At 32.3% G+C, this 23,696-nt stretch overlaps 11 protein-coding genes across 11 annotated transcripts; 6 read left to right on the forward strand and 5 right to left on the reverse strand. All coding sequences in view use genetic code 12, as the record gives it.

The window, feature by feature from the left end:
* Window positions 1-58: 58 nt before the first annotated feature.
* Window positions 59-928, reverse strand: CTRG_06210 (uncharacterized protein; the record flags this gene model as incomplete). Its single annotated transcript, XM_002546686.1, has 1 exon — window positions 59-928. One exon carries the CDS (start codon window positions 926-928, stop codon window positions 59-61), a length of 870 nt encoding a protein of 289 aa, XP_002546732.1.
* A 390-nt stretch (window positions 929-1,318) lies between these two features.
* Window positions 1,319-2,305, forward strand: MEU1 (S-methyl-5-thioadenosine phosphorylase; the record flags this gene model as incomplete). Its single annotated transcript, XM_002546687.1, has 1 exon — window positions 1,319-2,305. One exon carries the CDS (start codon window positions 1,319-1,321, stop codon window positions 2,303-2,305), a length of 987 nt encoding a protein of 328 aa, XP_002546733.1.
* A 1,312-nt stretch (window positions 2,306-3,617) lies between these two features.
* On the forward strand, window positions 3,618-5,393 carry CTRG_06212 (peptide transporter PTR2; the record flags this gene model as incomplete). Its single annotated transcript, XM_002546688.1, has 1 exon — window positions 3,618-5,393. One exon carries the CDS (start codon window positions 3,618-3,620, stop codon window positions 5,391-5,393), a length of 1,776 nt encoding a protein of 591 aa, XP_002546734.1.
* A 1,184-nt stretch (window positions 5,394-6,577) lies between these two features.
* On the forward strand, window positions 6,578-8,290 carry CTRG_06213 (peptide transporter PTR2; the record flags this gene model as incomplete). The annotated part of the gene is made up of 1 exon (XM_002546689.1): window positions 6,578-8,290. One exon carries the CDS (start codon window positions 6,578-6,580, stop codon window positions 8,288-8,290), a length of 1,713 nt encoding a protein of 570 aa, XP_002546735.1.
* A 322-nt stretch (window positions 8,291-8,612) lies between these two features.
* Window positions 8,613-10,889, forward strand: RAD53 (serine/threonine/tyrosine protein kinase; the record flags this gene model as incomplete). Its single annotated transcript, XM_002546690.1, has 1 exon — window positions 8,613-10,889. The coding sequence occupies one exon, from the start codon at window positions 8,613-8,615 to the stop codon at window positions 10,887-10,889; it is 2,277 nt and encodes a 758-aa protein (XP_002546736.1).
* Window positions 10,890-10,953: 64 nt separating this feature from the next.
* CTRG_06215 (uncharacterized protein) lies at window positions 10,954-12,156 on the reverse strand (the record flags this gene model as incomplete). The annotated part of the gene is made up of 1 exon (XM_002546691.1): window positions 10,954-12,156. One exon carries the CDS (start codon window positions 12,154-12,156, stop codon window positions 10,954-10,956), a length of 1,203 nt encoding a protein of 400 aa, XP_002546737.1.
* A 9-nt stretch (window positions 12,157-12,165) lies between these two features.
* On the forward strand, window positions 12,166-13,404 carry CTRG_06216 (peptidylprolyl isomerase; the record flags this gene model as incomplete). The annotated part of the gene is made up of 1 exon (XM_002546692.1): window positions 12,166-13,404. The coding sequence occupies one exon, from the start codon at window positions 12,166-12,168 to the stop codon at window positions 13,402-13,404; it is 1,239 nt and encodes a 412-aa protein (XP_002546738.1).
* A 32-nt stretch (window positions 13,405-13,436) lies between these two features.
* CTRG_06217 (cleavage polyadenylation factor subunit) lies at window positions 13,437-14,906 on the reverse strand (the record flags this gene model as incomplete). The annotated part of the gene is made up of 1 exon (XM_002546693.1): window positions 13,437-14,906. One exon carries the CDS (start codon window positions 14,904-14,906, stop codon window positions 13,437-13,439), a length of 1,470 nt encoding a protein of 489 aa, XP_002546739.1.
* Window positions 14,907-15,186: 280 nt separating this feature from the next.
* On the reverse strand, window positions 15,187-15,879 carry SOL1 (Sol1p; the record flags this gene model as incomplete). Its single annotated transcript, XM_002546694.1, has 1 exon — window positions 15,187-15,879. The coding sequence occupies one exon, from the start codon at window positions 15,877-15,879 to the stop codon at window positions 15,187-15,189; it is 693 nt and encodes a 230-aa protein (XP_002546740.1).
* Window positions 15,880-16,578: 699 nt separating this feature from the next.
* Window positions 16,579-19,299, reverse strand: CTRG_06219 (uncharacterized protein; the record flags this gene model as incomplete). Its single annotated transcript, XM_002546695.1, has 1 exon — window positions 16,579-19,299. One exon carries the CDS (start codon window positions 19,297-19,299, stop codon window positions 16,579-16,581), a length of 2,721 nt encoding a protein of 906 aa, XP_002546741.1.
* Window positions 19,300-21,980: 2,681 nt separating this feature from the next.
* On the forward strand, window positions 21,981-23,330 carry CTRG_06220 (phosphatase; the record flags this gene model as incomplete). Its single annotated transcript, XM_002546696.1, has 1 exon — window positions 21,981-23,330. The coding sequence occupies one exon, from the start codon at window positions 21,981-21,983 to the stop codon at window positions 23,328-23,330; it is 1,350 nt and encodes a 449-aa protein (XP_002546742.1).
* Window positions 23,331-23,696: the final 366 nt, after the last annotated feature.

Genomic DNA, 23,696 nt, shown 5'->3' on the forward strand with positions numbered 1-23,696 from the left:
CCTTGTTTTAACACCCGGAACAACTATATACATTTAACATATTATAAAAAAAGAAATCTCAATCTTCTATAGTTATAACAATCTTGGGACTGAAATTAGGAAGTTTACCGTCTTTCTTCATTTTTTTATACTTTTTAAGTAACTTTCTATCTACCTTTTTACGAGTACCCTTGGAAGATACAAATGATTCGGATGCATTCAAATCAGCCATAAATTGTTCATATTCTTTCTCATCAGTTTCCTCTTGTTTACGTTTTTGTTCTTCTTCTTCTATGAATTTTTGTTCCCATTTTTCAAAGCCTAATGGATCATCCTTTTGATATGGTGGGACACCAAACATACTCTGTGTTGGTAAAATTGACCATAAATATTCGTCTGATATTTTATCTAATGCAGGGTTTATTTTACTCATACCTGAGAAGGTTTTTCTTATTGGATGTTCTGTAGATGGATACATCTTATTTGGATCAGGATCAATAAAATGAGCGATGGTATTGGCAATCCCCATTAATGCTTTATCATTATCAGGATGTTTAATAGCATGATCGATTTTATCAACAGAATCACGTGTTTCTTTCGTTGTTTTTGGTTCCGTTGGTTTGGCTTTTTTGATAAAATTATCGGGGATTTCAAAATTAACTCCTACTGGCTTCACGTCTGCCTCAAGATGTTTTGGTAGTTTTGGCATTACTGATAATGGAAGGTATACATTTTTAGAAATCGATGGGTTTTCTTCTTTCTTAACTCCAGATACAACCTTTGGACGGGCAAACACTTTTCGTTCCTCAGATGTAGTTTTGCTCTTTTGTTTCTCAGGTACTTTTTTAGATCCAGATACTAATGGTATACTGCGGCATAAGTGTGCACTACTTGATAAACATCTCACGAGACATGGTAAGTTCTTCGATACTGTCAATCTTGTCAACATGATATTCCTGGTGGTAATGACGATGATATATAATAACTAAATTTGCTAATATGTGTTGTATGGTTGTCTCTCTTTTCATTTGTCTATTTTTTTTTTCTCCTACTGTTGAGCAAATGGCAAACAATAAAGGACAACAGAATAATTAGCACCTTTTACACGACCTACAATATTTTTAATTTTTTTTTTTTCGTTGGATGCAGAGTCAAATCTCCACCGAAATTTTTAACCTTTTCTGCCACAGTTTGTTGATGAGATTGAACTCGTGGGCTCAAATAGAAATATCAACATTTGGTGGTTTTTTTTTTCTTCTTTTGTTTTTAAACCTTTTCCAAAATCAAGTACCCTCGTGTATCACATATCCCCCGTTATAGACTCAAAGACCTAGTTAGAATGTCTGTTCATAGAGAAAAAGTTGATCTTGCCAAATTACCTCATCATTATGATGGCCCAGTCACTTTAGCAGTTATTGGAGGTACTGGTTTATACGATTTACCAAATTTGCATCCTGTTGCAAGATTGACCATTTCTACTCCATGGGGGTTCCCATCAGGTCCAATCACTATCTCCAAGACTGACCTGGGATTCCCAGTAGCATTTTTGGCTCGTCATGGTCAACATCATGATTTATTACCAAGTGATGTCCCTTCAAGGGCTAATATTGCCGCTTTGAAGAAATTGGGTGTTAAGGCCATCATTTCTTTTTCTGCTGTTGGTTCTTTACAACAAGAAATTAGACCAAGAGATTTTGTTTTACCAACTCAAATCATTGATAGAACCAAAGGTATCAGGCCTTCTACTTTCTTTGAAAAAGGTTTTGTTGCTCATGCCATGTTTGGAGAACCATTTGATTTGAAATTGAACCAATTGATCAGAGATGCTATTCCAAGTGAAGGATTCTTAGAAGCTTTTGATGAAAACCCATCCCCAGTTTTACATTCCAAAGAAAACACAAACAAGGGTGAAGATTTAACCATTATTTGTATGGAAGGTCCTCAATTCTCCACCAGGGCTGAATCTAAATTGTACAGAACTTGGGGAGGATCAGTTATCAACATGTCTGTATTACCAGAAGCCAAGTTGGCTCGTGAAGCAGAAATTGCCTATCAAATGATTTGTATGTCTACTGATTATGATTCTTGGAATGAAAGTGAAGAACCAGTTACTGTTGAAACTGTGGTTGGTAACTTGAAGGCCAATTCTGCTAATGCTTGTAAATTGGCTGCCAAGTTAATTGATGAATTTGCCGCTAAAGGATCAACCATCGGAGATGATATCCAAGGCAGTATGAAGTATGCCGTTAGTACTAGTCCACATGGGGTTAAAAAGGAGTTGTTGGAAAAGATGCACTTTTTGTTCCCAGGATATTGGGAAGTTTAGATTTAGATAGATTATTTATTTATATACCGAGATTGATCTCTGCCCCCGCCAGTTTTTAGTGAACGGCAATTTTTATACTGAATGTTGTTGATGCATCGTGAAACGCGTTTTTTTAGTGGGGCTTTTTGACGTCAGAATACGGCGATTTAGCCACGAAATCACAAACCTTAAAAAAAATTTTAAAATAAGGCATTTGGATTTTTATGAGATGAGAGTGAAATATATAATTATTAGTCTAAGCTAGTTTCAATTTTCTTACAGTATAGAGTCTAATATTCCAAAAAAAAGCATATCAGGAAGCATCAACACACACGTGATAGCATTTTATTCGAATTAATCTTGGCCCAAGATATTACCATTCATCTATGTCGAGCAAATATGAAAAGCAACTTAACGCAGTCTGTCGAGTTTTTACCGACAACATGGATCAGTTGTACAAAGCAATACTGGAATATGAAAAATTTTTCCTTCCCTTCTTTTGTTTCATTCCTGCCGACTGTGTTCGTTCTGGCGCAAGTGAAGCACGGCGATTGCTACTACGGTACCGTAACTTAAACAAGAAAATACTAGTTGACAGCCTCACCAACAACAACGGAAAAAAAAAAGTTTCGCAATAATTCTTAAAATGCAATTTGGCCCCATTTGGCAACAATTCCTTGGCAAGGCAATTTCAATTTTCAATACAACATATCATGAGCCGTACAAGGCAATATGGTATTCGGAGTATAGTTTCAAACCGTAACAGCAGCACCAAACAATGATGCAACTCTTGTGTATTCCGGTATTAATTACAAGAGGAAATTGTGACAGGCATATTTGAACAACCCTCTTCCATACTTGCCACCTCGGTACTCCATACTCTATGCGCTGAAACCAGGTATAACCTTCTTTTATTTTAATTAAAAACCATGACCCCAGAACTTTATCAAACAGACAAAGGGTAAACCAATATCCATAGACAATGTAATGCCAAGACTTGCTCTTTCTTTCGTTCTTTCGTATTGGGGTATTTCTTATCAATATTTATCCAGCCAATATGACCATTGTCGTGAGATTCAATTAGGAAACAGTACGGGCCGGACATGATGCCCTTTTTTCCCTTTATTTTTTTTTCTTTCTTTCTTTCTTTCATTTTGCAATTTAATATCCACAAAGCAATCCATACTCCGCTTTCATTGTGTCTTTTGTAAATCTGCTGATAATGCATCTCTTCAACTTCTGTATTTTAGTATAAATAAAATGAAATTCCCATGCTAATTACAAAAAAAAGGATGAAAATTTTTTTTCATTTCTGTATTATCTATATAACATAATGTGTGATAAGATTAGTTCACGTCCTTCAATAGAAGACAAATATGAACCACAAGAAATAGTCCAACAAGCTTCAAACTCTTTTGAAAAAATTCAGGAATCAAGCTCAAATGAAAAATCAAACTTCAAACTGGATGCGGAAGAACTTCCATCTGTAGAATCTGATGAAGGTAGAGAACCAACAGAACAAGAAATGTCCACTTTAAGACATGTTTCATCTTCAATCCCATTAAGTTGTTGGTTGGTTGCAATTGTCGAATTAGCAGAAAGATTCTCCTACTATGGTTTATCTGCTCCTTTCCAAAACTATATGCAACGTTCACAATCCGATTCACCAAAAGGTATGTTGGGTTTGGGTCAACAAGGTGCTACTGCATTGTCATATTTCTTCCAATTCTGGTGTTATGTTACTCCAATTTTTGGTGGGTGGTTAGCTGACACCTATTTAGGTAAATTTAATACTATTTGTTGGTTCTGTGGTATCTATATCATTGGTATTTTCATTTTATTTATTACTTCTGTCCCATCTATCACTAATCCAAAAATTGCCTTGGGAGGTTTCATTACTGCTATTATTATTATTGGTCTTGGTACTGGTGGTGTCAAGTCCAATGTTTCTCCCTTGATTGCTGATCAAGTTCCTAAATCTAAACCATATATTAAAGTTACTAAAAAAGGTGAAAGAGTCATTGTTGATCCAAGTGTTACTATCCAACGTGTTTTCATGTTCTTTTATATGATGATTAACATTGGTTCTTTATCCGTCATTGCCACTGCACAATTGGAATTGCATGTGGGTTTCTGGAGTGCTTACTTGTTACCATTCTGTTTCTTTTTCATTGCTCTTGCTGCTTTGTTCTTGGGTAGAAACCAATATATTAAAACTCCAGTCGGAGACAAGATCATTGCCAAAACTTTTTCATGTGCCTGGGTTGGTATTAAAAACAATTTCAACTTGGATGCTGCTAAACCTTCATTACATCCAGAACAAAGTTACCGTTGGAATGATCATTTTGTTGAAGAAGTTAGAAGAGCCATTTCTGCTTGTTGGGTTTTTGTTTTCTATCCAATCTTTTGGGTTATCTACGGTAGTATGAATAACGGTCAAATTGCTGTTGCTGCTAATATGGAAATGCATGGTTTAAGTAACAGTTTAATGACTTGTTTCAACAGTATTGCTATTATTGTTTTCATTCCAATCATTGATAAACTCTTTTACCCATTCATTAGAAGATTCACTCCAATGAAACCAATTGCTAGAATCACCATTGGTTTCTTCTTTGCCTCAGCAGCTATGGTTTACTCAGCCGTTTTGCAACATTTCATCTACAAAGCAGGTCCATGTTACGATCATCCAAGAGCTTGTGCTCCAGAATATGCTGATGTTCCAAACAGAGTTCATATTGCTCTTCAAGTTCCTATTTATGCATTGATTGCTTTAGCTGAAATCTTTGCTTCTATCACTGGTCTTGAATATGCTTATAGTAAATCCCCAGCTTCAATGAAAGCTTTCACTACATCCATCTTTTTATTCACTAATGCTATCGGTTCATTATTGGGTATTGCTTTGTCTTCAACTGCCAAAGATCCAATTATTATCTGGAATTTCACCGGTATGGCTGTTGCTGCATTTGTTGCCGGTACTGCATTCTATCTTATTTTTAGAAGATACAACAAATTGGAAAGTGAACAACAAGCTTTGGATTATGAAGATGATTCCAATGATCTTCAACCAGTTACTTCATTTGCCCGTTCTGCCAAGAGTGTGGGACTTTAATCATTGTCATGAGTTACGTATATATGTATCTATAATTGTTAAAATAAAAAAAAAAAATAAAAGGCTATCTATGAGAAATTGTTATGTAGAATGTTTGTTTTCTTGATTCCAGAACATTTGATTCAAATAAATTACCGTGTCTCTTGGATTCTTTTCTAATATATTCTTGAAACTCGTGGTTTACACACGACTTTGATTTTTCCGACACATAAAAGTGCAACCTCTATTTCTTTTTTTCTCTCTCCAGAAATTACAATAAATATCCTGGAGACTAAAACTAAAAATATTTCATTAAAATGAGTCGATTATCATTGAATAATTACTCATTGGAATTATTTGAGTATGTATAAAGTTTCAATTGACACGAAATAATGTGCGTAATTCGAAGTGTAACAGTTGTAATTACCGAGGATGAATCGACAACGTTTTTCTTTTGATGATATCATAATAATATTATTATAAATCTATTTTCTCCATTAACGGATGTCATTCTATTTCTTTTTTTTTTTTTAAGAGGAAAACACTGTAACATAAATGGATCTTGATAATAGTACGGAGTAATTGGTTACTAGATTCTCGTGTATGTATATGCATAAATAATAGTAGTCTCTTCTGTCACTTGGCATATTTCAATTCAATATTGAGTTTCTTTTTCTTCACTTAGAATTGATTGTTAGGTAACTAACATCGTTTGGTAAATAGTTCATTAATCTTGATGAATAAGTGGATACCCTATATTTTGTTCTGATTCCTGTTTAATATTAGGTTCCCTCCATTAGAACGTAGACGCTCGGTCCATATAGGATTTGTCTTATATCAACTACTACCCACAACATGTATGCCAAGTATTACTTCACCCTTCAAAACATATAATATCGAAAGATATTAAGTACTGTTTCTATTTTCTTGTTCTTCTTTTTTCCCAATTTTCAATACACCGTGATGTAAATGCTACGTTTTTCAACCAATGTGGTTCCTTTTTTTTCTTGATTAATAATACAAATGGTGCTTTTTTAGCTCCACTTTAATTTCATTATAAATATCTCAAGATGAAAGGCGATCTGTAAATAAATAAAAAAAAGCTTTGAGTAGTGGATTTTAAATACCCTTTCTCAAGAGGTAGCATAAGTATTCTAGAGAAACCAACTTTTCAAATAAATTTAATATCAATTGACAATCAAGAAATGTCCAGTGCAAATGATCCCAATCTTCTAGTTACTTGTAGTAATGAAAAACCAAATGAAGAAGTAAACAATAATCTGGATGCAGAAGAATATCCATCAGTTGATACAGATGAAGGTAGAGAACCAACAGAGCAAGAAATGTCAACATTAAGACATGTTTCATCGTCCATCCCGTTAAGTTGTTGGTTGGTTGCCATCGTTGAATTAGCAGAAAGATTTTCATATTTTGGATTAGCTGCCCCTTTTCAAAATTATATGCAACGTACTCAGACTGAGTCTCCTAAAGGTATGTTAGGTTTAGGTCAGCAAGGTGCTACCGCCATATCTTACTTTTTTCAATTCTGGTGTTATGTAACACCAATTTTTGGTGGATGGTTAGCAGATACGTATTTTGGGAAATTTAAAACCATTAGTATATTTTGTGGAGTATATATTGTTGGAATTTTCTTGTTATTTGTAACTTCAATTCCATCAATATCATCACCTAAAATTGCATTAGGTGGATTTATCACCGCAATTATTATCATTGGTCTTGCAACAGGAGGTGTTAAATCTAATGTTGCTCCATTAATTGCAGATCAGGTTCCCAAAACAAAGCCATACATCAAAGTTACTAAAAAAGGAGAAAGAGTTATCGTTGATCCTAATGTTACAATTCAACGTGTATTCATGTTTTTTTATATGATGGTCAATATTGGTTCATTATCGGTCATTGCAACTGCTCAATTGGAATTACATGTTGGATTTTGGGCAGCTTATTTACTTCCATTTTTAGTTTTCTTTATCGCTATAGCGACTTTATTCCTTGGTAGGAAGAAATATATTAAAACACCAGTTGGTGATAGAATCATTGCTAAAACATTTGCTTGTGCTTGGGTTGGTATTAAAAATAAATTTGATTTAGATGCTGCTAAACCTTCATTACATCCTGATAAGAAATTTTGGTGGGATGATCATTTTGTTGAAGAAGTTAGAAGAGCTACTTGCGCATGTGGTGTGTTTGCATTTTATCCAATCTTCTGGACTATTTATTCATCTATCAATAATAATCAAATTTCTGTTGCTGCAAATATGGAATTAAATGGACTAAGCAATAGTTTAATGACCTGTTGGAATGGTATTGCTATTATTATATTTATTCCGATTATTGATAAATTTTTCTATCCTTTTATAAGAAGATTCACACCAATGAAACCTATTTCCCGTATAACTATTGGATTCTTTTTTGCTTCTGCAGCAATGATCTATTCAGCAGTGTTGCAACATTTCATTTATAAAGCTGGCCCATGTTATGATCAACCAAGAGCTTGTTCACCGGAATATACCGATGTACCTAATAGAATTCATATTGCTATTCAAGTACCAGTATATGTATTAGTAGCAATGGCAGAAATATTTGGTGCAATTACCGGTCTTGAATATGCTTATAGTAAATCTCCAGCATCAATGAAATCATTCACAACTTCAATATATTTACTTACTAATGCTGGTGGTGCATTGATTGGAATGGCATTAGCTTCAACTGCAAAAGATCCAATTATTATTTGGAACTTCACAGGTTTGGGAATAGCTGCATTTGTTATTGGTGTGGTATTTTATGCCATTTTTAGAAAATATAACAAATTGGAAAGTCAACAACAATCATTGGATTATAAAGAAGAAACAGATCTTCAAACAGTTTCATCTTATGCTCAATCAGCCAAAGGTGTCTAATAACAATTCATGCTCCCTCCCCCATCAGTTTTTTTCCTTATAAATGTATAATTATGTACAAAATTATATCATAAATGCAATTTTAGAAGGTAGTTGGATGAACCTCTTGATAGTTTGTAATCTTGTATAGATATTGGTTAAGTTCCAAAAAGTAAACAATACGCGATGAGACACGTACGCTGCACGTGAACTACGCGTGCGCGTCGCATTATAACGCCAAGTTTGGGCAAAAAAAAAATTGAATGAAAAAAAAAAAGTCAATTAATAACAAAGGGATAGAACTAAGACGAAGAAGAACTACCAACAAGGTTTAATTATCACCATGCCGATGGAACCTACGCAAGTGAGTCAGACTCAACCGACTCAACAATCGACAACTCAAACACAAACGCAAGGAGATGATGAAAATAGAATATGTCAATTAATTTGTTCGACTGGACAATTATCAAGTTTCCCATTAAACATTAATGATAAATCACCACGAGATGGGAAAATTACATGGTATTTTGGTAGATCTGTTGATTCTGATCTACAGTTAACTTCATCGTCTAGAATCTCAAACAAACATTTCCAAATTTGGTTTAATTTAAATGATAAATCATTATGGATTAAAGATACTTCAACTAATGGAACTCATGTAAATAATCAAAGATTAGTCAAAGGATCAAATTATTTACTTACACAAGGTGATGAAATTGCCGTTGGTGTAGGAGTTGAATCGGATGTTGTTAGATTTGTAATGGTATTTAGTGATAAATTCAATCCAGCTAAAATGCCTGATAATACAGGAACCGTTAAAGATCAAGGGATATATAAAGATTTCATAATAAAACATGAAACAATAGGACAAGGAGCATTTGCAACAGTTAAAAAAGCAGTTGAAAGAGCGACTGGAGATTCATACGCGGTTAAAATCATAAATCGACGAAAAGCATTAAATACAGGTGGTGGTGGTGCCATTGCGGGAGTTGATCGTGAATTGGATATATTGGAGAAATTACATCATCCAAATATAGTTGAACTTAAAGCATTTTATGAAGATTTAGATAATTATTATATCGTTATGGAATTGGTTCCTGGTGGTGATTTAATGGATTTTGTGGCGGCAAATGGAGCTATTGGTGAAGATGCTACACAAGTGATTACGAAACAAATTCTTGAAGGAATTGCTTATGTTCATAAAATGGGAATATCACATCGTGATTTGAAACCAGATAATATTTTAATTGCCCAAGATGATCCTATTCTTGTGAAGATTACTGATTTTGGATTGGCTAAATTTAGTGATAATCTGACGGTGATGAAAACATTTTGTGGTACATTAGCATATGTTGCCCCTGAAGTTATTACTGGTAAATTTGGATCATCTCAAATGGAACTGCAACAGAAGGATAATTACTCATCATTGGTTGACATTTGGTCATTGGGATGTTTAGTATATGTATTGTTGACTTCTCATCTACCGTTTAATGGTAAGAATCAACAACAAATGTTTGCTAAAATCAAACGCGGCGAATTCCATGAAGCTCCTTTAAATTCATATGATATCTCTGAAGATGGAAGAGATTTTTTGGAATGTTGTTTACAAGTTAATCCTAAATTACGTATGACAGCTGAAGAAGCTTTAAAACACAAATGGTTACAAGATGTATATACTGATGATGATTCACTTAAATCGTTAAGTTTATCACAATCTCAATCACAACAATCCAGAAAGATAGAAAATGGTATTCATGTGGAGGCATTGAGTAAAATTGATGAAGATATTATGCTTCGACCATTAGACAGTGAAAAGAATAGAAAATCAGCAAAACAACAACAAGATTTTAGAGTACCAAAACGTGTTGTACCATTATCTCAACAAAGAGGACCATCTCAAGTACCACCTTCATCACAATTTGCAGTTCCAATGGCACCAATGTCACAACCAAAGAAGCGACCATATCATATTGATCCAAAAACTAATAAAAAAGTAACTATTGCTGTTGAAGAGCCAGAATCTAAGAGGTTAAAAATGGAGAATTTATCTATTGATGAAATATATTTGATATTTGAACTGTTGCAAGAATCATTAGTTCAAAAAACAATCAATGTTTCAAAAAGATTATTTACATTTGGAAGAAGTGGTGGATGTAATGTTACTTTAGATGATGATAGATTATCTAAACTTCATTGCGTGGTTATGAAAGTTAAAGATGAAATTTGGTTATTGGATAATAGTACGAATAGTTGTTATATAAATGATACCAGTATTGGGAAAGGTCGTAAAGTACTACTTCAAAATGGTGAAAAATTGAGTCTTTTCAGAGATGGTAATTCAGATGAACTGATTTCATTCAATGTGAATTTGAAGGATACTAAAGTGGGAGAAGAGTCTAAGGGAGAAGATACAACTAAGAAGGCGGTGGATAATACAGCTCAATTAGAAGGCACTAAAGACAATCCAATTCAAGCTAATGTAACTAATGATTTGCATCAAGATGATTTACCGAAATCAAAAAAGCTGTCTGTGGTTAAAGAAGAAATCAAAATATTACAGCAAACTCCTGAAGACAAGAGCGTTGTTAATGCATTACTAAACAGTGTTACCAGTGTATAGATCATTAAAATAGAATACACTTTAGATATATATGTATATACAGGGATATTATTTCAAGTTGATTTTATTGTCTCCATGAAACTAAATCAATTTCTTCCTTTCTTGGAATGACATGATGAACACTAAGGTATCCAATATTAAAATGTGGGAAATCAACTAAAAATTGGAACAACTTAACTCTTAATTTATTCATATATTGATCTTGAAACGTTTGTTTTTGTATAGGATCAGAAATTTGATTAAATTGTTTGGTATCTTGTACGATATCTTGAATTAAATTTCTTTCTAAACAAGCAACAATTAATTCTTGATCATTTAAATTCCATAAATTGCCATCTTTATTTAATCCTGATAAATAATAATTATCAATAATTAAATAATTATAATATTGTTGTAATTTATCGCGTAAATACGTTTCAGGATATAATTGAATAGGAGTTATTCTTGATACAAGTCTTAATGATTGACATAATAATCTAACATGTTCAATATCTAAATTATAACTTGTTTTAGATGATAAATCAATCATTTGAACTTCAGTCAAATCCTGATTAATTTGTTTAAGTTTATTGATTGCCTTTGGATTCCATACACGAGGAAGAATATTTGGTAATACACAAGTTGATGGAGTTATTTCTGGAATTAAATAACATAATATTGGAGTAAGTTCTTCAAATAAAAGACATATTAATGCAAATAATGGAATTTTATAAAAATCAGAAGGTGTACGTTTATAAATTTGAAATTGTTCTCTAGTAATATTAAAAATTGGTAAATTTGATTCATTAGATATACCTTTAACATCATCTTTGGTATTTTTATTGAAAGTTTCAATTTCAACTTTTTCCATATAAACTCGTTGACTCATAACTTCAATTAATTTAGTAAAAGATGGAATTTTTATTTTAATTTGTTGACCCACTTGATTAACATGTTGCATATAAAAATCTTTTTTAAATTTGCTTAAATCTGATTGATTCTGCCAAACATTCTTAATACCTGCTTTATAGAAATTAATAATTGTTTTCCCATACGTTACCACTTGTTTGAATTTCAAATTTAAACCTTGTTTATCAGGATAATCATGGATAACTTGAGTGAAGATTTCTTGTTTTGAAAGTATATTTATTGGTAATGTCCTGGTTGCATTGGTTGTTTTTGAATCGGTATAAGACCAAATTGAAGCCAATCGAGGAGACGACTTCAATTCTTGTAATAATCCCAGTTTCTGAGCCGGTAGTTTATAAAAAGTTGGTAGTTTATTCATACTTGTTCAATGAATAGAAATCAAAAAATGAAAATTTTCATGTCAATTCTTTTCCTGCCCAAACTTCAAGCGATCCAAAATCAATTTTCTTTTTTCAACAGCAACACCGAAAATTCCAACCAAATCCGAAACTACTCCAAAAGGAGTTTCATTATCAACAACAACTGGAACAACAACAGGATGTCATATATTAAACCAACAAAGAGAATATCAAGTCAACAGGATTTAGAAAAATGGATCGACTCACCAACTTATAATCTTGTGTTGGATTTCATTGTGGAATTACAAACATCAGTAATTGGGAAGGCAAATGATACACCAATAGAAGAAGAAAGCCCCGTCATAGCCAAATTAAATCATGCTTTATCTCAGGTCAATGATCTTATAGATGAACATCCTACACATGATACTACTTCCCGTTTTGGAAAGATTGAATTTCGTGATTTTTATAAAGATTTAGCTGAGAAATCAAATGATATTATATCAGAAATAACCACCAAGGGATTAATTGAAACAACTACATATTTTACTGAATCTTGGGGTAATAGTACAAGAATAGATTATGGATCAGGTCATGAATTAAATTTTATTTCATTTTTATTATGTTTAAAACAAGAAGAACTCATTACTCCAAAGGATTATCCAGCTATAATATTAAAAGTATTCACTCAATATATGACAATTATGCGTAGATTACAGAAAACTTTCTGGTTAGAACCTGCTGGATCTCATGGTGTTTGGGGATTAGATGATTATCATTTTTTACCATTTTTATTTGGTGCTGCTCAATTATCTACACATCCTCATATGAAACCTAAACTGATTCATAATGATGAATTAGTGGAAATGTATCATAAGAAATATATGTATTTGGAATGTATTTATTTTATTAACAATATTAAAACAATTCCTAATCATCAAGGTAAATTGAGTTTACGTTGGCATTCTCCAATGTTGGATGATATTTCATCTGCTAAATCTTGGGATAAAATAAGAATAGGAATGGTTAAGATGTATAAAGTGGAAGTTCTTGGTAAATTGCCAATTATGCAACATTTCATGTTTGGTAATATTATAAAATGTCCTGATGGTGTTGAAGAGCATATTCATGAAGAAGGTGAAAATGATGATGATCATTGTGGTCATGATCATGTTAATACTTGGGGTGATTGTTGTGGTATCAAAATCCCAAGTGGTATTGCTGCTAGTGAAAGTCTTAAACAACAACCAAGAATCCCATTTGATTGATTATAAATTAAGGTTATAATATTATTAGTTTTCTACTCGCTATATCCTATATTTGTAGATATTAATACATTTTTAGGGAATGCACCAGGGAAAGGCAATAAAATTTTCAATCGTTTTTTATCATCATCAAATTTACTTACATGAACATAACCCATAACACTGGTGTTTAATAAATCTCTTCCAATTTTCTTATCATTATTTGATAAATGTGTAATGGCAATAATTGAATTATCCAAGTTAGAACTATTTGGTTCATCAAATATTTTATAATATTTAGCCAATTCTTTATCATCTTCATCTTCTTCTTTACTATTTTCATCTCTTTCAAAATCATCCCCAGCTGGAAGGAAAGCCATTTGCGAGATTAAATCTTGAGTTAGAATATTCTTATAAATCTTCAATCCTTGGAATTCTATATCTGTTTTAAAAGGTGATAACCTGGTTTTAAAATTACCATTAAAATATTCTTTAATTGTTTGTTCTTGTTGGAAACGTATAAATTTTTCATCAACTTCAACACAACCTGACAGCTTATTCAATTTAATAATATTCAACTGATTTAATTTATGAGCAAATTTCTTAGTTAATTCAATTGCTAATCTTTCATTACCAACAACAACGATATTATCAATTAAAAAATTTGAAACTATACTTTCAATTACATCAAAATTCTTCAGATTTAAAGCTGGTGTATCAATAACAATCCCACTATTTTTAATATTCAAATCTTGCTCTAATCTTGATAATACAGTGATACCTAATTTCTCAATCATTAATTTATACAATTCCAAATTATCTTTAAAATCAACCATTCCAAAATTTTTTACTATCGGTTGTTTTGGATTATGTGATAAAGTACCACTTGTAGTAGTAAAACCATAACCATTACAACTTTCAATATCAAAAAAATCACTTATTGGAGTAGCTGTTAATGATCCAGGTAATGCAAATACACCATCACGAGGTTGTAAATTAATTAATATTGGAGTATTATTCATTTTATTGGCATAAGAAACTAAAGTTTTCAGTATTGATGTTTTACCAGATGATTTTGAACCAATTATTAATACTCTTGGACCATTTTGTTGTTGATCTATTGAACTTGAAAAATTATAATCTTTAACAAATTGTCTTTTACTTTCAAGATACATATGTAAATTTAAAATTGAATTCATATTTGATTCATCACTTAGGTATTCAATAAATCCATCATCAGATGAAGACACCAATGATAAGTCATCTTTATTATCGATTAATGAATATTCAATAGTAGAATCAGAAACTGGTGAGTATAAGAATGTTTTGCAACCAGATAATTGAATATCTATATTATTTGAAAGTTCAGTACCATTGATTTCAACAAGTCCTGAAACAACTTTGAATTTAAGAATTTTATTAAATGGGATTTCAATACGCCATTCATTTCCTTCAGGAATGGTTATACTTATATCTAAAATCTCATCATTAACTTGATCAATATTTCCAAATCCCGGTATCGACATCGTTTATGTTTTTGCTCTCTGTAAGTTGATTGTGATGTCGTCAAGCTGGATATTATTATGGCAAATCTGAAAAATCAAAATCCAAAGATCCACGCAGAATTGAAGAGCAAAAAAATAAAAAAAAATGTCTACAAAAGTCTTTGGTGTAACAAATGTCGCACACAAAAATGTCGTATTATCAATTAATCAAACTGTTTATAATATAGAACAACCAATACTATACACATAACATTTTACTTGAACCGGCCAAGTACAAACTTATTCTTTTTCAATCTATAAACTATATACCATCAAAGGATAATTTCTTAGGTTTAATTTTCATTTGGTTTTTAGTTAATTTTACTATTCTCTTTTTGCCTGTTCTATTATTTATCAATTCCATATGAGTATCATAATTTATACCATTAGGAGAAAGGGATTGTGATGGGGCTGTCTTATGTTCACCATTATCTATGAATGGATTAGTTAATTTAGCTCTTGGGATTTTGTCTACTTCAGACATTGTACTAACTTCCCAATCATCTTCATCGGAATCAGATACAGGTAATTTTGGTTCATCTACAATTTGTTTTCTAGGAGTAGCAGGTACTTTAAATGGAGTAAATTTCTTCATATCAAAAACAGGAGGTGGTCCATGAATAATAGAATTATGACATCTTCCTGAACCGATGGTTGAAGGAGATGGTAATAAAATGCCAAATTTTTCGTTTGAAGTGAATAAATCTAAATTTTTTTTAGATTTACAAGGTGATTTCTGTGGAGTAGCTGGAGTAAAAGGGAATTTGCTAGTCAGAATAGTGTCTTGTTTTCTTCTAGTAGTAACGGGACTTTTTTGTTGTTTTTTAGATACTGTAGAAGGAGTTAATAAATGATTTGATTGTAAAGGAGTGGCATTTGGATTGCTTCTTCTTCTTTGAGATCTTGGAGGAGTTTGTGGTGTGATAAAGATAGAAGGCGAATCACTAGAAGACATTGTAAGATTATTAGCTGCTGGGTTTGGAATAGATTATAATGAAGATGTAAGATGCTTGTTGAATGTTCTTGAATAGGAAACAAAAAGATGGTTGGCTGTTTGATAAAGATAAAGATAAATATAATTCAAATTAAATAAAAATGGAAAAGTTTGTGGTTCAATTTCAAAATTGGCATTGCTTTTATATTTAAACCAGCGATAAAAAAGAAGAAAAAAATTTTCTACATATTTATTTGAAAGGGGAGAATCCAATGGGTTTCTCTGTGCAGGTACAAAACACACACACGCGTCTAAAAAATACAACACAACACAAATAGAGACAAAAAAAAATGGCTGGTAATTACTAAACAAATTAAACCTGAAATTACTGCTGGTTGATTAATTTGCTAAGGTTTTACAACGAATTTTCTCTGAAATTACCATGTTTACTATTCTATATAACTGGTATCAAATAATTAATAATATATGTATACACTGTTGGTTCATGACTAGTTAAAACTAACCAATTTTATATAGAGCATTGAGTACACGAGTCACGAGACACGTATAAAACAAAAGTCGTGTACGTGTTACAATTTTAGTCGACTGCGAAAAAATAACGAGTAACAAACAAATATCGAGTACTAAAGATTGATAACAATAATGGATACATTGACGAACGAAAAGAAGAAATGAAAGACAAACTAAACAGAGTACATATTATGGATAATGACCAACTCTTGGTCCAAAATATCCATCAGGGGCATGTATGGTAGCATTCAAATAACCAGTTGACATATTAGCATCCCAACCTTCATAAGCAACATTATTACCCCACCAGGAGATATTTTTATCATGATAGAAAACAGCAAAAAAGATAATGATTGATGAAAAGGCAATACCAGCATCAAGACCAGATGCTAATAAATAATCATATTTTTGCCACCATGCTTCATATTTTCTTTTAATATAATGCATGAAACCATATCCAACATACAAACCACCAGTGTAATAAGATAAATTATATGGAGCAAATCCCAAAAATCCACCAATAATAATAGATGGTTCAAAATATTTTGTAAGTTTCCTAGGACCCCACTTCTTGAATACTATACATGGGAATGCCAACAAGAAACCAATTAAGAAACACCATTGTAATTGTGGATATAATCCACCAAAAACTTTCTTTGGTCCAATAACCCCCCATAAAACAGATGCATTGTAGAATGTAACCCCATCGGGACAAGTAAATTTTTGTTTGTTATCTGGGTAACAATAATCTTTTATACCAGTAATTTGATAGTTTAAAATTCCTAATTGAATAAAAGATGTAATGAAAACAGAAAGCAATTGACATCTATAAGTAGCTCTTGGTGGAATTTTAGCATAATGACCCTGTTTCAAATCATTAATGAAATTTTGAGCTTGACCATCAATATTGTAACCTAATGCTTTGATGAATGCCAAGGCTAGCCCATTACCTGGAATAGCATAACCAATAATCAATTCGACCAAAACGTTCAAACCAAATCCAAACATAGTTCTTGATTGAATAGTGGTCAATGGAATCAAGAAAATAAAATTAATACCCAAGGCAAAAAAGATCCCCCATACTGGTGTTTCAGCAGGATACACTTTAACACAAATAATAGCCAACACTAATGAAATAATAAGGATAATAAGATATGCCCATTCGGGAACCTCTTTGTATTTTCTCATCATTATACTATGTGGATCATCAAAGCCTTCATATGTTGATCTTTTGAAATTTCTAATACCATAGTATACAGATTTCAACGCACCCCACATTTGTTTATAATTCATACCAATTTCATAAACAAAATGAAATGGATAAATAGCAAAGAAAGCACCATAGACAACCAAATTCGCAGCTGAATAGAATGGAGGTCCAATTTCTTTGTATTTTGCTTCATCGAATAAAGATTTTTCATTAACCACAGCAGTAACACTATATGGTTCACCAGTATTGGTAAATAATCTGTTTGAGTTGGGAGGTAAATATCCTGTCCATTTATAGTTGGAATAAAACAACCCGACAATGCAAAAGAATCCCAATACCATACCAATATAATTTAAAACAGTGTTATAAAAAGGAGTATAAAAATAACCAGTCCCAATGATATTCATATCGAATGATGGAATTGGGTTTACTCCTAACCCATCAAATGAACCAGTAATAACAGCAAGATCATAATTATCTGGTTTTATCCATGTCATCCAATTGAATTGAGAAATAGCATAAAAAAGATAATCTGGAACCCAAAAGTATAAAAATGATATTGCTAGAACAGTGAAGAAAAATTTATAACCGGATATAGTCCATCCATTAATATTTGATTTTGCTTCTGGTGACATTAAAGTTCTGTTTAATTTTAAATTTGGCAAGATAGATGGCCATAATGCTTTAGTTGGATAAACTGCAAATTGTCTCATAATACCAGAAAGACCAAATCCAAGAAAATTCGTTGATAAGATTAACAAGATTTGATAACCCCAATCAACCCATTGATTGTTATAAAATAATTCAGATTTTTGCATAAGAATATTCGAAGCAGCATATGAAGTACCCGAAGAAACACCACAGAAAATAGTAGCCAACATTTGTTCTTTGAAAGTGTATGGACCTGGATTTAAATCAATAGTCCATTTCCAAAACTTGATCTTCCATTTAGGTAAAATCCATTCTAATATTAATCCTGTTGGATATAAGAACACTTGAACAACGGACATACCAAGTGAAATGGCAGGTTGTCTTTCTGAAAAGAATTGATTAATCACAGCACCAATAGCAGTCCAAATAGAAGCGACAATATAAACACGAAGAGTTTCTGCAGGTGTAGTAGGGTCATCATATGGGTCTGTAACAGCTCTAACTTGTGGATAAGGTGACCAATAAGCAACTAAAACAGCTTCTAATCTAACTTGTAAACTCCAATCAACAATCTTGTAGTAATCTTCAAGATGTCCCGATTCTTTTTCGTTCTCAAATGAAGATGAAGATTCTTCACTGAATTTAGTTTCATGGATAACAGCTCCTAATTTCTCTTTGACAGCAGAGGTTTCGTGTGGGTTTGAACTGTTGATTAATTTCACCCAAAGCTCTTCGTCTTGATCTAACACATTGACATCATCTTTATGTTCTTCAACTATTTTCTCTAATATTTCAACAGCTTCCTCAGTTGTCATTTGTTCAATCTTTTCAAAGATGAATGCAGCTTGTGGAGGCATCTTTTCAAATGAGACTAAAGCATCAAAATGTAATCTTTTCAATACGAAATTTTTTTGAACATCAGTTAAAGTAGTACCGATTTCACTAATAGAAAGTGGATTTGAAGTAATAGCATTGAGATCAACTTCATGATCAGATGTATGTAAATGACTACCGATACTAGTAATAGCAACAGGTTGATCTGTAGTCATCTTTGTTTATTGGTTGATTAAAATAAAGAATACAAACTACAAATCAGAAAGGAAAATCAAGTCTATTAATATAGTTTTCAGAAATTCTATTGATCCTTGGGTTTAAATTAACATCTTATCAATTGGTTTTTATCGAAATCATGCAAATTCAATCAATAATAATTTACAGTATTTAATTAATACGTATATGCGGCATCAAAAAAGGTAACAGTGGCTCCAATATTTTAGTTTTTGCAACTATCAGCTGCATGGTGCAATCTTAGTAATTTAAAGAAACAGAGGAACAATAGCCGTCGGCAAGATGTCAGATTTGGAACAATTTTGGATTGGACTGTGATAGAATGAAATGAATAATAGTCATTTGTTCTTATTACGATTTCAATAAACTCTGATTGAAGACAGTATGATGGTATATGGTCTGCTGATTTAGTTTTGCGTTCTTCGTAATAACGGTAGCAAAATTTTAGAAACCAAATTTTGACATATTCAAGAATTATCTTGGCAGTCAATCATGAGTTGGTGGTGATAAGCATCGATAAATTATACGAAAGTAGTAATGCGTATATAATGATAAGAAGAAAACTACTATGTGGTCATTGTCGTTTTTCGAATTCCTGACTTGACTAAAATTGATGCCTTACGATAATAAGTTGAACAATTTTTGTCATGCAATGATTATCGGTTCTTATCATGCATTCGGTACTTTTCTCGCTTTCTGCGAGTATTCGACATGCGTGTGAACTCAAATATCATTCATATCGGTATGATTATAGTTTGGGTATACTAGCTGTTTGGTGCCGTATGTTATAATAAAAATACTTTAATTAGAAGTACTCGAATATACATGCGAATTAATCAAATCAGATTGGTATTATCTGATAATACAGCAATCGTAAAAAGAATGCAAAGACGAAAAAATTTTGCGTTTCATATGAAGTGCGTGTACTTTGACCGTAAAAATTAATCACAAATCAATCACAAATCAGTCAATCAATTGCTTTCCTGCCTATCAGCTTTGGTTTATGGGACCACATACATTATCGTAGAAGGATAAATCGGTTTTTATATGAAATAGTTCGCAAAGTGTTTCCTTTTTTATTCTTACATATAATATTACTATGAGTATATAGTAGCTGTAAAGTATCTATTGAATTTCATATACAACTGTAGTAATGGACACATTCTAAATTGGTTTGCTCTTTTTTTTAAAGTCATCTCGTCTACTTATGATTCAACAGTTGAGATGGGCATCCTATAGTCTCGAAGAAAATTCCACCTTCCCCTTCTATTCCTGCCCCCAATTTCAGGAAGAATTGTTATTGATTCATATGCCAAAAATAGAAAATGTCGCATTAGCAAAGAGAAGAAAGATGTTCATTGGTTGGTTTTTGGATAACTGGTTGATTGTACTTTCATTATTCTAGAAATAGCATTATAAGAACACGGTTCAAAAGGGAAGTACAGAATCCTTCTCCTTTTTTTTTATGAAACTCAAATGGATTGTACGGATATATGTCTCTCTCTTTCTCCCCCCCCCCCCCACAAACTTGAATTTGATTGGATTTCTCGGCCCTTATGGAGTAGGAGAAGGGGAGGACGGTTATATCCACCTAGCAACAGCAAATCTTCAGATGAGATAATACTACACAGCATTTATGCTTTTCAGACGGATAGTCCATTTATCTCTGGATATGTTTCGCTGTTTTAGTGTATTGGTGGTGCTGGTTATAAAATATTGTTAGTGACACAATAATTAATTGATTGTTGTTGTTGTTTTTTTATCTCTGAGGACAACCAATGTAAATTACTTGCGTCGATGATGTCGACAAAGTACGACATTTTTCAATTTAGTAACAATGTCGTACGTTTCTCTCTCTTTGAGTCAATAATCAACAACAACAATAACAACAACCAAAAAAAAAAAAAATCAGAGGTTCTAAAATTTTTAGTTTCTTCAAAAATTGTTGCCTTCCCATAATTTATTACAACCACTTACTTTACACATAGAGGTATATGATAACAACATCTACAGTAAGGGAGTAGTTACATCAATCAAGAGTCCCTTATATATATATATCTACACACACACATCTTCTTCTTCTTCAATCACACCAAGACCACCACTACTGCGATTAGAGTTTAAGTGCTGCTTGCAAAAGTAATCTTGTGGGTTGTTTTATTTTTTATTTTATTTTTCCAACCGCTCCTCCAAAACAAACAATTTTTTTTTTTTTTTGGTTAACTGTACTGTATTTGGTTGACTGCATAAACTCAGTTAGCCAGACAAACCAACTGTGTTTCTTTTCCTTAATTAATTCACCAACTTTGTCATTGACGTTGGCTTAATTAATCCTAATCAAAGAGGCTATTGGCTACATCATTGTTATTTCAACAACGACAACGACAACAACAACAAGAGACTCCTTTTTTTTCTCATTGAGATAGAGCAATAGCCGTAACCCTGAGGTTGTACTATTTTTTTTTTTTTTCTTCTTCTACTTCTTCTTCTTCACTTTTTTTTTTTTTTCAAGCAGGAAAAAGGTTCTTCACATTTCTCAACAACAATTCAAAGGGTAAATTTTACACTTTTCTTTTTCCTTGAGAAATTTCCATTCAATACTTATAGACTTATACCAGGTTATCATCATTGTTTTATTATTTTTGATAGTTCTAACTTCACAATGGGGTTCATATCGTCGATATTTTGCTGTGGAGTAGAATCCAAAGACGACCATAATGATAAAGTACATCAATCTACAAATGCAAACGGCACGTCTTCTTCAAAAGGAAAATCTAACGCCAATACAAAATCAATTACAACAGAAAACAACAATTCAAATACTACTAATTCACGGTCTCAACAACAAAACAGAGCAAGTAAAAGGAATACCAATGAGACAAATTCTACTAATGCCACAGTAACAGGCACTAAAAAGCAAACAAAAGACGAAATACGAAATAAAAACGAATCCTCACAATCCAACAATCATTCAGATGCTAGTAAAGATAATGATATTGACGTATTAGGAGATGATGATGATGAGGATGATGACGAAGATGAATATGACGATGATGAGGATGATGATGACGACGACGAAGATGATGATGTGGATGTCGCGCATGAAGGTGATGATGAAGTCGAAGCATTGAAACCTAATAAAAAAGAGCTATTAGATGATGATCATTCTGTTAATGAGAGTGCAACAATCACAAACACAAACGATGAATCAAACAACAATACTCCAAAATCAAATAATAGAAATAGCAGTAGCAGTATTAAACCTGATACTTCATCAAGAATAAATCCGTCAGATATAATAACTCAAGTACCTGAAAATGGTCAATATAATTCACAAGTCAATGCTTACCTGAAAAATGTTGATGACGATACCAATGCAGATGGTGAAAGCGATGATGATGAGTCATTTGTTGATTTGACTAAATTGCAAGAAGGTCAAGCTTTTAATCCTGAAACTGGGTTTCTATTGGGTAAAAAGGACAAGAACTTTGGTAACAAGAAATGTCTAATATTAGATCTAGATGAAACTTTAGTTCATTCTAGTTTCAAATATTTACGTACTGCTGATTTTGTTATCCCTGTGGAAATAGATAATCAAATACATCATGTTTATGTTGTCAAAAGACCAGGGGTTGATGAATTTTTACAAAAAATGGGTAAACTTTTCGAAGTTGTTGTCTTTACAGCATCTGTGCTGAAATATGGTGATCCATTGTTGGATAAGTTGGATATTTACAACTCGGTGCATCATCGATTGTTCAGAGATTCATGTTATAATTATCAAGGAAACTTTATAAAAAATTTATCACAAGTTGGCCGTCCGTTGCAAGATACTATAATCATTGATAACTCCCCAGCATCTTATATTTTCCATCCTGATCATTCGATTCCAATCAGTAGTTGGTTTAGTGATCTGCATGATAATGAATTGTTGGATTTGATTCCATTTTTAGAAGATTTGGCAAAACCAGTTGTCGACGATGTTGGTTTGGTATTAGATATATCCTTATAGATTAATTTAGGCACACACACAGACAGACACACATACATTTTCCTTTGCCTTCTCCATAATACTAACATCATTACATTCTGGTTTACTTTTATGTCCACAATGTTTTTTTTTATTTTGTTCTTTTTCTTTTTGGTGTACGTATAAAAGCAGGACTTGTACCAAAATGATAACAAATTAATACGAAATAGAAAAAAAAAGGAGAAAGAACATAGTCTATTATTGGCTAATGGGAATGGATCAAAATTCTGAGTGGTTTGCTACAATAGCTAAATATACCAGAGCATAAAATATCCCTTTCCCATACCTCCGGTTTACATCATCACGTTGCTAACTTAACATTTTATATAATTTCTTTTTAATTTCTTT

This window comes from Candida tropicalis (assembly GCF_000006335.3).
Source record: "Candida tropicalis MYA-3404 genomic scaffold supercont3.12, whole genome shotgun sequence".
Taxonomy (NCBI): domain Eukaryota; kingdom Fungi; phylum Ascomycota; class Pichiomycetes; order Serinales; family Debaryomycetaceae; genus Candida; species Candida tropicalis.